Source organism: Pyxicephalus adspersus, chromosome 7 (assembly GCF_032062135.1).
Source record: "Pyxicephalus adspersus chromosome 7, UCB_Pads_2.0, whole genome shotgun sequence".
Taxonomy (NCBI): Eukaryota; Metazoa; Chordata; class Amphibia; order Anura; family Pyxicephalidae; genus Pyxicephalus; species Pyxicephalus adspersus.
In genome coordinates this window covers 45,971,926-45,989,363 of record NC_092864.1, presented here as the reverse complement: position 1 = coordinate 45,989,363, position 17,438 = coordinate 45,971,926, and the positions used below count along the sequence as shown (strand labels likewise).

Below are 17,438 nucleotides of genomic sequence, written 5' to 3'. Positions count from 1 at the left end.
CAGGTGGTCAGCAATGGAATCAACCAATCCCATATTACTCACAACAGGTGACACAAATATTGAGATTGATTGTAAGAAAAAACAATGTCAAAATTATTTTTTTTCAAAGATAGGGCCCAAACAAGGTTGAATCTCCTAAGTGACCCCATGGCAAGTACATTTGCTCATAACACAGATCAAAGATGAGTTGCAAGTTTTTACCGTAACAAAGATTTGGGTTTAGACACACAATACTTTAAATATGTGGTTTTCCACATTTATTTTACTGATATATATACTGTTATGAACTGTTAGTATTCATCCTGTGGTCTTGAGTTTAACCACACAATTTGCTAGCAATCAGGTTCTTTGGTCTAGGAAAAATTCTGGTCCAGTCTGAAGACCCCTTCCAGGGTATGAATTAATAAGTTAATCTTGTTCTTTGGTGGAAACCATGTAACATATTAATGGGGCCCTTGGTAAGTCTTGTATCTGCATTATTTGCTTGATCTGTAGGTCAACACTTATTATAGGAGTTTGCCCCCTGATCCCTTCTTGGAATTCCATAAAGAGCTAGGGCTATATAGCGGTGTGACCCTGCTATGTAGCCCTAACTAGAGACTGTCTTAACCTTACCTTGTGACCTGTGATTAGACTATTAGGCTGGCTACCAGACTATTCTGTACCTTTATGAACTATGATTTTATTAAGAGCTGTAGAAAACTATCTTTTGTGTTTATCCTTACCCTCTGATTTCAGTGCAGCCTGGCAGTTGGACTTGGGGTCTAGTGGTGGCTTATGGCAGAAATGAATTTGCTCTTAATCGCTTTATCCTTTCTACCCAGAAATACAGGGTATTGATCCAGTGCAAAAAAATATTGTCTGCTACTTGGTCTAATCCATGTGTCCTATACTAAATCAAGTGCGCTAAATCTGAAGTCCGATTCTGCCTGGAACATCAGGATCTTAAGTTAAATTATGTGTATAGACGTGATTAGCTACATTCTCTCATTCAGCAGTTACTATGTAATCTCTATACATAACTAACTTTTGCGTCAAAGTTCCATGACATTACAAAAACATAGTTTTTTGTTGCAACAAAATATATATAAATACACATAATTCACCTGAGTCCTTGTTCAACACACATGTACACTTCAGAAGTGTTTCAGGCACTTGCTTTTGCGTTTGTGGCTCTCCGCTGTCTCCCGTTGCAGAAACCAGCAGAAGTCACCCAAATTTTTTGTGAAGAAGTCCAGATGGGAATGTAAGAAATTAATTTTAAGTAGCATTTGGCAGCCAAATTAATGGTATGCTGTTAGCATGTTGTTCACGAGTTGAGCATGGTTTTCAGCTCGCTGGTTGTCCAGAAAGTTTTGTGAAACTAGCACAAATGAATCCCAAGCAGCAAGTTCAAATGGGTTGAGTTTGTCTCTGAATGTGGCATCACGCATCAAATTGCCGATTTGGGGACCAACAAAAATGCGTGCTTTCCGTTTAGCATCTGTTATAACTTTTCCAAACTTGTCCTTCAGATACTGAAAACCCATACCATCATGATCCATTGCAACAACAAAGTTTTTTATTAATCCAAGTTTAATATGAAGTGGCGGAAGGTAAACTTTCTGTGGAACAATGAGTGATTTATGCTTCATGTTGTACAGACCAACAGTGTGTTCAGGTCTGAGTGGCCATTCTTTCACTTTGTAATGGTTGCTGCCATCACAACTGTTCCACAGGCACAGAAAGCAGATATATTTTGTATATCCCAATTGCAGGCCACGAATGAGTGCCACCACCTTCAGGTCACCACAAAAATTCCACTTCTGAATAGTTCATCAATTTCAAAATGACCTCCATGGATTCGTATGTCTCTTTCATTCCCTTGGAGGAACAGAAGGTTTTTCGTTTCCTTTATGCAGCCATACAGCTTTCAAACTTGCTTTCCTCGAGTCTATGAACAATCTCCACTGCTCAGGTTGCGAATACATACCAAACTGCATTATCAGACCACTCACGTTAGTACAGAAGCAAATGTCGTTTCCAGCTTGTAATAACCTGCAAACTTTGTGTGAGGATCACGAAAGCGTGAAGTTGTCGTTCCTTTTTGTAGCAAACTCCACTTCTTTAATCTGGAGGCTAACAGTTCAGACTTCTCTTTTGACAAAGACAGGTCCCTTACTTGATCATTTAAATCTGATTGGCTTAATAAAATGTGGCTTATCGTTTTCAAATTGGGGTTCATACCATTCATTAACATCAACATCATCCTCCTGTTCCTCATCTGACACTGTCAGTAACAACAGATGTAGGAGGGACTGGCACTGGATTCTCTGCATTATGTGGCACTGACTTCAGAGCAGATTCACAATCAGGATAGACGATTTTTGACTCAGCAATTTTACTTATACGGATATGGTCTTCTGGCCCACGCCAAACCATAGGCACAGCAAAGGCATTTTATTTCTTTTGCCATTCAACCATTGTGTTAGGCCAGCGTAACACACCTGACAGCACATATGAGGTGCCCAGCTTTTATCCTGATCTCCAATTTCACATCCAAAGTAATACTTGCAATCTCACCCCCCTGGTTAGGTTATTGCGTTGATCACACGGGGTATATTTGACACAAATGTAGCAAAAAATGTCCGGTTTATTAACACAGCTACGCCTACTCATCTTTAGCTCAAAACAGACTCATTATGCCCTAGCTATACTATCCAATAAGATGGTTTCGCACTAGAGACAAGCCCTTGGTCTATCTCACCTTATATACCTATTTCTGACGTCAGCTCCCTCTCTTGCCCAGACATTCCCAGCCGGGGCTGGAACATACATGCCACCAGGGGGCGTGATTCAGCTGAGGTGGCAGCAGGCATAGTGGTAGCTGTAACTGTTATAATGTTCCTATGTAAAAATACATTACTCAATTGCAGACTATTTGAACAGTCATAGCACGCCTTTAACTTAAAATCTGTATGTGAGGCAAATTCTGAGTTCAGATTTGGAATCAGCACACACAATATTGTGTAAATCACAAGTGTTATTCCCAGTAGCAAAATTATTAGTTGTGCAGTGTCATGAAACAGTCCTTAATCTTTCTTGGATACAGCATAAGCACATCATATTACTTTTTATCAAATACATTGGTCAAGCCAACATCCACACCCTTTATTCTTGGCTCAAAGTTTGGGTACTGGGTTGAAGCCTTATCTCCAATGAAGGAAACGTGACACATCCTACCACAAGAAAATGGAAATATTAATATTGGACATATTTACATGCAAAATAGATTTCATTTTCACTATACTAACATAGTAATGTTTTGTTCACCACACTGAAGCAGCGTCCAAGCATAACACTTGAGCAACGTTTACCATCCAAAGAAAGCAAGCTTTGTTGCCGCTTAAGCTGCTTGAGCAGCTTAATATGATAGCCGGCATTTAAAATGAAAATATCAATTTAAATACTTGGTATCACCATAAAGAATATTTACTGCCCAAGTTAATATTGTTAAGTGCAAGGGTAGGAAATTCAGCTTGACTCATTCAGCCACAATGGAAAAAAGTGACAAAATGCAACTATTGTTGTCTATTGAAAGGTCTACAAAAACACAATGGAAATATTGCTGACACTTCAATTGCTACTATCTGCAGTGGTGAGTCCCATGAGCTCACAATCAACAATTTCAGTGTTACCTATAAAAAAAATAGACAATGGTTCTATTACATGTAGTCAATCAAAAGGCACTTTTAATAGGCATTGAAGTTTCATACTCTCAAGGAGAAGCAATTATAAGAGCCTGCTTCTTTTGCTGTAATTGCATTTCTATTGTGTTTTCAAATATCCAATGAGTGAACAATAATGTGCTTGCATAATTGTTGTTGGGGCTTGAAGCCCTGCTTTGACCTGTTTTTTTCTTTGTAATCTACAATATGAATGCAGATTGCGGGATGACAAAGGTGAATGGCGTAAGGACTGAACACTGTTTGACAGTAAACACATGAGAAATTGGAGTGAAGTAGAGTATCAAATTAAGTCAGAAAATGTTGTAATGTTTGTAATTACCTTTAACGATAAAACATTAGATTGCTATAACAGATTGTTGGTAGATACAAGCTGGTCATACAGGTTACTAGTGTTAGTGTTGCTAGAATTTGCATCTCTTCTTTTCTATTTCAGTTTTAACTAAACAAGGACTTTGAATATCTGAAACTGAACTTTACAAACATGTGTTGGGCCTTTAAATATAAACAGCAGGCAGGCGCTGTGTATTAACGTTCTAATAATATTCTAATGTAAATCGTATTGCTGAGCACTACTTTCCTTGTCAACTGGCTTACAGGCACTAGGTACAAAAGTAGCTATAAACTTGTAGTGAATGTATAGTGGTCAGCTCAAACAAGCCAATTTGGGTCTAATACATCCAAATAGAATGTTGGAAAATGCAAAATCAGACATAATCTACAGGGTCGCACTACACTACAGTCACACTACAGGGTGCAACATTTATCCAACTGTATAGGTCTACCTAGATAACCTAGGCATTAATGGGCAGTTCCTTTCACTATACAATTGCTGGTAAATGAGATTGACCAATCTTTTTTCAATAGGGACTCCACATTTTACAAAGACTGAACACCATCAAATTGTACAGTGTGGCCAAATAAATCCACATCTGTCCTAAGTTTTTTTTTGACTGCTCTAATGCATATGCTGATGTCACTCCTGCACCGAATGCCTACTATCCCATGATTGAATACTGTATTTGTATATTGGCATTAGAAATGCTTAGGACAGACAACTTAGGGCAGTCATCCCTGCATTTCCCACAGTTTGTCAGGATTTCAGTACATCATTGCAAATTGGATTTACAAAGCTCAAAGCAACAGGAACAAGTAAACTTAAAGAATAATGCTGTAACTTGGTCCTAGGGGGAAGGTTTGAGGATAAACGTCTGGGCTATCTGGACATATACAGCAAATGTTAACCCTATACCACCAACCAGGACCACCATCAAAAATATCTGAGCCCCATACTAGATAAACTTCCTAAACCCCCTCCTCCATATCTATAGGTTCCAGAATTGCAAAAGTCAAACTCCTTTGATTGGGACCCAATATCTTTTGTCCCCCACTAAATGATGCAAACATAATAACGATTTCAAAATTATAAAAAAGGAGGCCAAGTTTTAATTTTTTTATAACAGGTCCCATGGAACAAATTATCCTATTTCAATGTGAAAAAAATATTTCTAATCATGTGATAAACTTGATGACAAGATTACTAAATGTCTATTAACATCTCTTCAATGACTGACTTTAATGACTAAAGTCTGAAATAATGTTATGGATATTTAAAGCAAATTGGTGGAAAGTGTAAAGGCTCCAGTTAGAAGTACTCCAATCGCACCATCTGAGCTGGCAGTACAGCCTAATAAATAAAGAACATTATATCAATGGTGTGTCATGTTATTTAATTAACAATGTACTCCATCACACTAAATCTGCTATAAAACTGGACATGCCATCTGCTTTTAATATTATGGTCCGATCTGATGCTTCAAACCAATTACTAACTTCGCATTATATCTGAATGAATGCTTCTGTGCACTGGCAGCCATATGCAGCAACTTTTATCATTTAATTTAATTAAACTGAATCTGGCCCAAGCTCAGACAGAAATAATTAGTTTTCATTTAATGTATATAAAGTATTTAAAACATAAGTTCACCTCTAGTACATTCACTTTCTATACAAGAGTATAACAACCGGTACAGCCCATGCAACTGTTTTGGCGGCCAGGAGCCAGTGAGCCCACTTTACATCCGAAAATTGATTGTGGAGTTTTTGTCTCAGGAGTTATAAAGTACAGATGTGTCTGCCTATTAATCATACATTGATTTACCAGCATTCGCTTAGTTTTAGAACAGGGATTCTTAGGAGTCTCAAGGGATTATGGCAGATATATTTAAATGCTGTATTTGCTATTCAAAATAAAAAGTTGTGTTTGACCAAGTTTGCTTGCAGTTCAAACGCAACATAAAAGGCCTTGTAATGTCCAAAGAAATCCAATGCAAACCAACTGGAACATAACCTCTAAACTGCCATGTATACCTCTCAAAAAAGTAAATGGTATTTTGTTGATTTGTGCTTGACCTGAATTCCAAATGCACGTCAAATACAGGAAAACAACACATGTCAAGGGGAGCTCATTTACAAAGTACAACGGTGGTAAGCGGCTCTGTGGCAGTGTGCAACCAACTTCTGATCATTAGTGTTAATGGGGTATATTAAGGGGTGCTGTACAGGTCACTTGCTACTGATGGAGGTCTCCAACAACATTTTCCTGTGGGATTCTATGACATCTAATTTATCTTCCTATTCCTCTTTCTTACACCTATCTAGTTTCGAATTTTCTGCACTTTCCTTTTAGGGTCCATTTATACAAAGTGTTGTAATGCACTAAGCTGTATTTCAGCAACACAACCAAAAGCAAGAACAGCCAAAATCCTATTATTTTCAATGTTACCAGTTTACACCCAAGTGTTGAGTGAGTGGAAGACTTGTAAATCTTTATTCAAACTCATTTTCCCATTGTTATTTTTTAAATGATGATGCAGGCTGCCATGGCAGTGGACTTTTAATTGCATGAAAACTTCACCTCAAAAAAAGAAAGCACTGCAATGCATTTTAGAAATTCATTGTAGCAATTTATTATGTATGCAAATGTGTTGCATTTAATGCATGTTAATGTTCAGGAAATAAAAAGCTTCTGGTGTAAATGCAGCCTCAAAAGTCCATTAATTGCTATCAGTAACACCTTCAGGTTTCACATCAATAGTCCTAATTACCTTACTAGATGTCAAATAAACCCCAAAAGAGGCAAAATAAAATGGAATATAAACCAGATTTGGACAAAGAGCTAAAAGAACGTTCACCTAATTTTTATTAGTTCTGGTAGGTGGTAAGTCACCAGAACAGGAAGCAGGCAATAGCAGCAGAATTATTCCTGAAAGAGATTTAAACTCCTCCCTGATTTATTCAAACCTAAAAATAAGTGTGCAGAAGTTCCATTTAAATCCCAACAAGTGAATAAAAGCAAATCATATGAAGTACCTAAGAATGTAATTTCCAGTCTGAACAAAGACTTATCTATAGCTTTTAATGGCTGAGCTGATTAGACCTCTTAATAACGCCTTTTATCCATTCTGTTCTGGTTTCTCAAGCCATAATTCTAGTTGTCTAGTTTAAATATTAATTTAAACTCAAAACTGGCTATTTATTACTGAAAATTGGATCATTTGTTTTGTGTTCACTTTTCCCTAAGTGTGTATGTTAAGCTCTAACTGGATCAACAACATTTAGAAATTTAAAAATGGAAAAATGTATCCATATAAAAGTATAATAGTTACGTATTTCACCTATTAACACAATACCTACCATATTCTGCAGATCTTTGAAGAGCTAATAGAATCATTATCATCATATAGCCCTTTTTTATTTTTGTACACTTTTGAATTGTGAGAGAAAGTGCGTAGTAAATCGTCCCTTTTATGTCAATCAACTCAAAAGATTCTGTTCCTTTTTAAAACCCCCAGAATGGCATTCAAAGAAAACTAAGAGAAATAGCTATGTTTCACCAAAATATAAAAGGTTCTACCCCATGAACTCATAAAGATATATCACATAGCTAATACAAAGACAATATAAGAAAATTATCAGCAGTTATTTATGGAAGACAATAAGTACGTTCTTTCTTTGGAGTAGTCTGAATAATAAATAATGCTGATGAATTACTGGCCCCCAATATTATCACTGATATACAGTTATATCATTACATTTTCTATCATTTGATGTCCTCTTTTTACATAAAACCTAACTCATAAAAATAACGTTTGAGGTTTCTCCACTTGGAACACCACAACCAAATGTCTGATCAGCAGATTTAAAGTTCCTCAATATAGAGCTGCCTGATAGTTTTCTTCACAGTTAAGATAGAGGAGTTTTCTATTTTCTTGTTGGAAATGGAAAATCCCTTTATACTAGAAGTGATTAACCTCTACTCACATGCTCTCACAGAAACGTGTTAATGTACTTGGCTTTTCTTGATTTCTTCTCTGCCGAAACCACCGTTGAATACTGCGCACATCCCAGTCCAGCTGCTTTGAAAGGCCTTCCAATCTTTTCTCATCCGGATGCTGTAATAAAAGCACAGTACATTTAAATCAACAGGCTATTCAATGTTTCCCATCTAGGTGATGACTTTTTCTTTTCCTGATGTTGGTGGCTAAAGGGTGTTTCTGTCACTCCATATGGAGCTTTAGAGACCATTCACACTAAAGCCATCTGATAACTTCTAAAGCTATATATTATTGTCATTTAATAAAACACAAAACTAATGTACTTGATTCAAAGGTATTCAATGATTTTGGATGTTGGACTGCAACACCTGCCAGTATACTCAGTAAGACCATACAGAAATTAGTGAAACATAGGGTAATACTGGTATAAATGTCTAGTAAAATCAAAACTGATTGGGTGAGCAGAGTATTTGCAACTTTTGCATTGCTCTTTAAAAGGCCAATGGACTTCAGATGGTGCATTGCAATGCGTTTCTAGAAAGTATACAACTATCACACACTAACAGGCCACTACCTTCACAAATCTAAAAGAACCAATTTATACAATATTTTAAAGAAAACAAAAAAAAAATTTTTTTTTTTTTTTTTTAGAAAGATTTTCTTGAAGTCCAGGGAATACATTTGGTATATTTTTATAAGAGGAACATGCTGCAAAAATAATACCATCAGTCTTCTACAGACAAGATAAATTATTTTCTTAGTATTCTTTCTCCGAGTCATCACAATTTAGTGTCTTGTCAAATCATTAGGTAAGATGGATCAGCTGGAGAATGGATCTGTGGAAGAGATGGATTTTTGTACCCCGCCAGGTCAGAAGCTGGGATATAGCAGGCCGATTAAGCTGTGAAATGACAAGAAGGTACACAGCCCTAGGAAGATGGATTTTTTTTTTACAATGGCTGATCATAATAAACACAGCCAATGTACCAAGACTTTTGGACTGATTTCTGAATATTATTTTTTATGTTCTGTATTCGCCTTGGACGATGCCCCAACAAATATGGAGACACCTTTATAGAAATAAATACATAGTCAGGAGAAAGTCATGCTTTAATAGTTAAAACAAAGCTTAATGGGTAGTATGGTACCTTTGTAATTGCAGTGAAGACTTTTTCCAGAATAGCATTGTGCTGGGCCTTTTGTGGTCCATTGGCTTGTATTTTTAGAGCCAAAGCACATGGTCTAGCAATAAACCTAGAACACAAACAACAACAAATATATATTGTTAAAATAAACAGCATTTCTGATTCAATAATCTTTTCGAGACCACTGAAATAAAAACAAACAGTCTTAAACCCAAAATAAGCAGAAAAGGAGAGATATGTTCCTTACATTGGAACTACCTTGAAAGCAAGGAGTTGTGTGGCAATAAAAATCTCATATTCTTTTTTAAATAATAACATTGCTTTGCCTTCAAATTCCTCCACAGTTCCTGCCCCACTTACTTTTCTGACCTGATAGATAAATACTCCCCTAGCCACCCTCTTAGCTCCTCCAATGACCTACTACTGACTTCCCGACTCATAACCTCATCACACGCACGGCTACAAGACTTTTCTAGAGCTGCCCCAACTCTCTAGAATGGTGTTCCCCATCCTATTCAGCTTGCTCGCACTTTCTGCTCATTTAAAAGAGCACTCAAAACCGATCTTTTTAAACTTGCCTACCTGTCTTCCTTTGTCTTTTGAAACCCTCACTACCTTCACACCACTACATATCCCCCCTACTATTGTGCGTTATTTTCCAATCTTCTAGATTGTAAGCTCTTCGGGGAAGGGTCTTCTCCTCCTCCTCCTCCTCCTCCTGTGTCACTGTCTGTACGGGTCTGTCATTTTCAACCCTTATTTATTGTAATGTGTAATATGTTGGTGCTATATAAATCCTGTTTATTATTATCAATAATAATAATAATAATAACATTCTTTTATAAAATTCTTTAAAAACCTTAAAGTATCACAATAGCAAAACAATATGATGACAATAAAAAATATATGAAGTATTTAGTACTTTGGAGTTAGTTATAATGACCCCTAGTACATGGCACTGTATCCTCACGTAAAGCGTGTAACTCACAGGTATAACTGCACTTGTCTGACGGCAAAGGCTTGTTTACATGATGACACAATACCATCTACTGTATGAGCATAAATCAAGAATCTTTTTCTAATATCATTTTAAGGGAAAAAAAATCTCGGTTTATACGTGAGTATATATAGTATATGAAAAACTGCTTATGTTTCCTTTTTAAAGGCCACTATTAGTGCTCTGTAAACCTGGTCCATTCCAGCATGTTGTTTGCACAATCTGGTAGTAGCCATTGCAGAAATGTTTTAGTCACCACATTGAGATTATGGATAAGTACGGGTAGTCCTCTTTTGCAGAACTTGCCCCTGAGCAGAGAATTTACATAAAGGAATGAGTATATCCTGCACTCCTATGAAGCTTACACAACACTGGAAGCTAAGTTTTGGAGTCAGGCGACCAGTTCTGCACTGAGCTGAATGATTAGGGCAATCTCCCACTCATTTTTGCAGTTCTCCAACCAACGTCAGTACATGATCTTAGTAGGCTTAGACATAAAGAATTCAAATAGATTTCTGTTTCAAGCCAGGAGGATAATTGTGCTCCCACTTTTGTAAATATCATTACGTTTCTGCTAGCCTGATTTTTTTTTTCTGACAAAATTATATTTCAAAAACCTTTAAATATATTTATAAATAACAAAAAAGAACATTCGTGCAGCTGTTCAACTTCACATTTCATCCTTTAATTAAGTCAGATTAAAGCAACAGTCTGTTTCAAGCTCTGTCTTTTGCTTCTCTCTTGGGAAACAGAACAGCGGGAATAATTCTGAGTTCCTGTCCCATCAATGTTCTATCTTGTACAATTACTATAGCACATATTCTTTTGCTTCTGCAATTTGCTTCTCCTGCAGAAAGCGGATGTAGTGCAGCAATTTTTAATAGGCCACTAGGCTTGCTTTATGTGCTTAATATTACACATCATGTCCATAGATTCTACAAGAAGAAATTATTAAACCAATGAATCACTGAAAACCCTACCAGCTTTCTAGACATTTTACTCCAGTTTATTTAAAGGGTCCACACAAAGTTTACATCAGCGGCTTTAATTTCTTGATAATCCCAACATTAGGATGTCCATGTTATTTTGCAGCACGCCTGGGCTTGATAAATGAAGTGCAAGTGGCAAAATTCAGTAACCAATGCCAAGTAATCTGAACCCATGTCAAGCTCAGAATGGGTTCAGATTGGACTTTTCCTAGGTATACCTTGAAAAATGCACTTTGTTATTTGATAATCCTAATACATGTAAAAATCAGATGGAAGGCTCAGTTTTCCCAGCAGCATCCTATATTACATTGCTTCTCACTCAGTATTACTCCAGAGGTTGCTAGGGCTTCCCTGAGCAATGAGCAGTTTGTGCCTTCTAGGTCAATTTAACTTATATGAATGATCTTTTTGGCTGTCTGTAGGGGTGACATTCTTCTCAGTGGCCAGCAACGTAATAGACCAGGGGTGGGCAAGCTTTTATGGCCACTAGACCATTTCAGGGGTGGACGGGAGCACACTAGGCCAGAGTCCCGCCCTAATGGCTCCCTCCACCACCAGGGAACCCCTCCTGAAGTGAAATCCCTCTCCTTTGTATGCATTGCAGAGTAGAGGGATTTACCTTCAGGGAGCGTTCTCTATTTATCTCAATGGTGGAAGTATCAACGGCGGCTGCAATAAATAGGGGAGCCATAGCAAGGAGGCGGCTCCGGTAGTTTCTAACGTCCCCTGGCAGATCCGGCCTAATGCCGGCCGGCTCCGGAGTGGCGGGTTGCCCGCCGACATTAGGCCGGATCGGTGTAGCAGTTTTTATGGTCTCTGGTTGTTCTATTGCAACTTTCTAATGCTTGGTTGAAGAGGTGCTTGATATTCATGTCAAAGACCAATATCTATCCAACATTCTTAGTGTTTGGTATGACACTTTATAAGGTTTAGAAGGCCTGCTGTCATTCTGTTAAATGTTTATACCAATAAATAAATATTTTTTAGGGCTTGTTCACATCTGTTGAAAAAAAACGAAATACAGGCATTGCCACTCATGGATGAGCTAGGTGTCCAGAATAATTTTCAGACAAAATGTCTGATTTTTGCAGGATTTAGCAACTGCCTGTACAAACAATCTAGGCATTAAAAACACCCGTAAAGGTGGTTGTTAATGCATGTACAAGCTTTTCTTGTGTTTTAAATGCCTCCAATTCAAGTTTTTGGAGATGAGAGTGGCAAACCACCCTAGACGCTGCCTTGAGCACCTATGAAATGAAGGGTAATGAATGGGCCTAGTCAGTCCAATGGTAACAGTTATTTGCACACTTTTTTCGGTGGTAAAACTGCTCTAAAACTATTGGGGGAAAAAAACAAGGTCTTAACAAGTCCTCAGCTGGAACTTAGATAAGAGCATTGTGCAATTGTCATTTCTTTTTGGTTGCTTGATAAAGCATTTTGGTACTTGGAAAAAAACAGGCAGTGTGTGCACACCAAGACACCATCATCTGTAGATGTAGAATTACTCTCTGTCCATCTGAGCTTACTGTACCTATATATTAGGGTGGTTCCATTTTAAAGCTGAGTAATGCAAACTGCAAATGCACATTTAACAGAGCTGTTTTACTGTTCTATATTTATTTGTATTTCTCTTCATTTATTCTTGACATTTACACCATCACATACTAGAAAAGAGTTAGGCAGATGATACCACTGCAAAAATTAGACACATTTGTGTTCTCTACCTCCTGGCAGCTGATAGGACAATGGAAGAGCAGCAGTAGACTAATACAGTCATCTACTGAACCTTTTTTTCCTGTACTCAGCCAATAAATTTCATGCAACACATTTGATTTGCTCATATCATAAGTATTGCTATATAGTAAAAGAAAATATAATGCAAAAATGGTACTTACACTGGTCACATTTAAGAAAAATACATTTATTGATTTCAAAATGAATACAGTGTAAGTTTCATATGTGTGTAATATGTGTAATTTTTACTTGCCTATGGTTCTCTACTATGAAAAAGTTTGGGTTTTTTGGTTTGGAGACCCTGCTTTCTTTGCAGCAAAAAATATATAGGTAAACCTTTGACACAAATTAAGGATGATTTCCCAGGAAAGAATGGCTTTTTACAAAGAACATTTGTCAAAAGAACACATTATGAGCAATTTCTACAAGAGGAAAATTTGCAAATTATAGCGGACTTTGTTCAGTTTACAGCTATAAGAGGAAAACAATTATCTCCAGCATTTGTCATTTTCCAGCAGCTTAACCAGAAAGGATTCCAAAATTAGGAGCTATTGTTCAAAGAGACATTTTATCTCTTTACAGAATCAGAGAAACTAATTTCAAATTACTTTAAGGTTGAAAGTGACCTCAAGCAGCCTGCAGATGCCCAATCCTTTATTTTTTATCTCATAAAGACCGACACTCAGATCCCCCAAGAATACATGTATGATCTTGGACGAGAGATGGGAGAGATTTTGAAATATTCATTATAGCAGGGATTCCTTTAAGACCTAAAAGTTATTTCATGGGTTTAAACATTTACCTGTCTTTCTTTTTTGTGTGTGTATCACGCCTGGAAGTTTTTCTTCACTTTCTGCTCTGAAGATGCAGAAATAAATGGGAGAAAATTTAATTCTTAGATGGTTGTCATAAAAACAGGTGTTTTCGTTGTGGGATTTTTATTCACCTTTTGCTCTGAGAAAATATGGTTGATCCTGCAAACCTGGAACAGACCTGCCACTGCCAACTAATGGTAAATAATTATTAAGAAATACATTCCAGGTTTGCTGGATTACCCATGTTCTCCTACGATAGTCTATTTCTATGATCTTGAAGAGCTTTATTAAATCTGGTCCATAGTGTGAGACTATACTGGCCATTGAGGTGCTCATATTTGGTCTTTGATATGAAAAGGACTGGGCTTAGCTCCAAGTCATGGCACTGCATTAATGATGGTTGATTAGAAAACAAACATTGGTATTTCAAGGTACCACAACGCCTGCCCTTTTCAGAATTTGGTCATCATATATTGATATTTTCATTTGTGGAAAAAAATATACCAATACAAAACCATTGCCAAATCCTTTATGGGGCCCGCTAACAGGTACTAATGCTTCTACCCTGGTTGCTATGACACTAGTTTACTGCTGTTATCATCTTCACCAGTTTGGATCAGTTTGGTTTTTATATGTTTGAAAACTGTCATAAGTTCATAGCCCAATTATAATGCTTATGGTCAGCGGAAAATATTCTGTCAGCTTTTGATTTACTGCTGTGTGGAAAATAAGTAAAATTTCACAAGTAATACTCTGAGCCATGAATCAGCCTCATCTTGCAGTAGGAGCTGAATTAACCATTTTTAGAAACGCCACCCCATCCATTATCTTTGCACGCAGTATCCCATTAGAGGCATGCAAACACACTGACAGCTCTAACAATGCTGCAGATGTTTATTAGGACACATTATATTAATTTCTGTAGAACTGCATATGCTAAAAAATAACACATACTGGGAGCAGAACTTTAGCAAATACTGTTATAATAAATGTCAATAGGTTTAAAAATAACACCCGCTAAAACATTTGAATTTGTTTGTATCTATACAATTTTCACAAAGGGAAATTACCTTGATTCCTGTCCAGGTTTAAAAAAATGAGAGGTTTGTATTTCAACATTGGTGCAACCTACAGTGCACACACGTTTTATATGAGGTAGATGATGTGTGATCAGATGTAATAGGCATTGTCACAGAAAATATCATTAAATAAGTATCTCTATATAGGACATACAGAGTAAAAGAGTTGTTATTTTACAGCAAATATCTGGTGTGTCACATACAACTGTTTCATATCTCTAAGACTAAACGTTATTTAAATACTTCATGTATGGATTTAGATTTTATGATTAAATCCTTGTCTCCATGTTTGGATCATAAAAATACAAATTTTAAGGCATTAGTTTTGAATAAACTATTTAAAGAATACTTTTTCTCCAAATTGGAATTATAACTTAAATGAGTATTTTGACCTGGCTAGAAATTTGCATATAATCTCACATGTAACAATATAATATATATATATATATATATATATATATATATATATATATATTTATATTATATTTTTAAACCAAACATTAGCATAAACTCTCTTACTCTCTATGGCTGTTCTTCACAGTAATTATATTCCAACAATGTTTTTAGTTCAATGGGTTAAATTTTATCCAACCTCATTAAAAGTGAAAGATCCAAACCATAAAGGTTGCATCACCACAGAGCTTTGCAATCACAAATAATGATGGAGAAAATGTCACGGACATCATCATATCATTGATTTCTGTATCTCTGTAACTGCTGTAGAAGGTAGAGAGCATGCAAGTCTAGTGAGAACCCTAAAAACATCTAGAAAAGTACATGAAAAATGTGGTCAGGTGGATTCCCGGGAGTTGGACAACTAGGGAAGGCCTAAGCTTGGAGCTGAGCCTAAAGCTATGATGCAAAGTCTATATTTTTCAATGTTGACTTTTACAGTTGCCTGGTTGGGCCTAATGATTTTTCTATTGGGGGTGATGCCTAAGAAACTGTATATGTTATTTAGTGGGCGAGGAAAGGGTGTGGACCAATATCTAGCCTACTGATATTTAAGGTTGGTATAGTCACCATTGAGAACTATTTATTGTCTATTTTCTGTACAAAAACACACACATACATATATATATATTTTTTATTTTTTTTATACTTACTAGGTAATTCTAGCTATTTTATTGATTTACTACGAATAATTAGACTGTTGAAAAAAAATAGCAAAACCTTGATATTGTCTCTGGCAGCTCCAAAACATATAAAAAGTAATTAAGTTTTGCTGCTCCCTCCCGAAGGTTTGTTTAGGCTATCACATTACTATACTAAATGTCCCAAATAAAGATATACCTGAAAAGTCAGTTTCCTGCTGGCCTTTTTGGCCATCTCTAAAAGGCAAAAATTTCCCCACTGGACAGGAATGTAAGAGGCATTCTTCCAAATGACCACCAAGCAAAAATACTGTGATACAGTAATTAATCCCCAAGACCTAAACGTTTTTTCAAGGGTTCTTTTTTGGTTAAAAAGGTCACTGACATACTTGAAATGATCTGCTTAAAAAGCGCCATTAACATGACAGTAACTAACTCTATCTTGGGTAATTTGGCAAATATAATTTCAGCGTCATGGCACAGATTGTGGCTCTGGTAATATAACAACATTGGGTTTGGCACCTGGAGTAAATACAGTATAAAGTCCACTTTCTACATAGGTAACCATTTAAATAGTGTAGTACTTGTAAAAAGAAGGCATATCAGTCAATGTTCTTTTCAACAAATATTTAGTCCAGCTACAAAAAATACAATTCTTTTGCCAAATTTGCAGAATTGTTTATCATTATTCACAAATGTAACTGGATTAACTGTAGTGGTTGATAACTGTTGTCTCATAAGCTGATACTGCAAAAATAGGCCTGGACAATAGGCCTAAAATTATTATTGCATCCTATTGCAAGTTTGTGGATCTTTTCTTTAAATGTCTAAAGATACCATGTTCAGCTTACCCCTAAGGGTTTGTATATAAAGGCTCTGAAGTCATGAAGTATACGCATCGTCTGTGAAGAGAGGCATGCAGCCGAAACCACTGTCAGACCGGTCCCTAAAGGAAGGGCCTGTCCAGCACAGCAAACAAAATGCGTTGGATTGCAGCATGAAAGATGAGCATATGCAGCAAACCATGTTAACTTGATGGTGCCCTGCAATTATAAGTTATTGCTTCATACAGCGATTGTGTAGCATAAAATGAACAGACAAGTTTATCTATGGACCCTAAAAAATCTAGTGTTGCATCATTAGATATGTCCTTTACACTAAACAAAGTATTAATAAAATAATTGCTAGAAGTGTAAATGAAAGTGAACTATATGAAAAATTACGTGTATGTTTGCAATATCAGCGGTTAACTACAAAAACATATACGATTGGTTCCTTATGTCTTTGGGCTTTGAAGTTTGATGTTCCAACCCTAAACTGTAAAGAATCTATTTTGGCCAAACTCGTCACACTTGACTTCGACAGAACAAAATTGTCAGCAAACTGCCAGGTCAAGTGAGAATTGCAGAAATGAAATGTGCATCCCGTAAATCATGAAATTAGACTTACAAGATTTGTGCTACATGAACTCATTTATTACTGTAGCTGTCAAAAACATATTGCAACATTACCAGATATTTCCT

The 17,438-nt window shown here is 36.5% G+C and overlaps 1 protein-coding gene across 1 annotated transcript in view; it reads right to left on the bottom strand.

Annotated features, from left to right (window-relative positions):
• The window catches only part of CERS6 (ceramide synthase 6), a 75,778-nt gene that overhangs the window by 38,519 nt on the left and 19,821 nt on the right, over nt 1–17,438 (bottom strand). Inside the window, exons 2-3 of the mRNA XM_072419089.1 lie at nt 9,211–9,316; nt 8,049–8,179 (exon numbers count right to left, since the gene is read on the bottom strand). Coding sequence (XP_072275190.1) covers nt 8,049–8,179; nt 9,211–9,316 — 237 coding nt within the window. The remainder of the gene's footprint in view (nt 1–8,048; nt 8,180–9,210; nt 9,317–17,438) is intronic.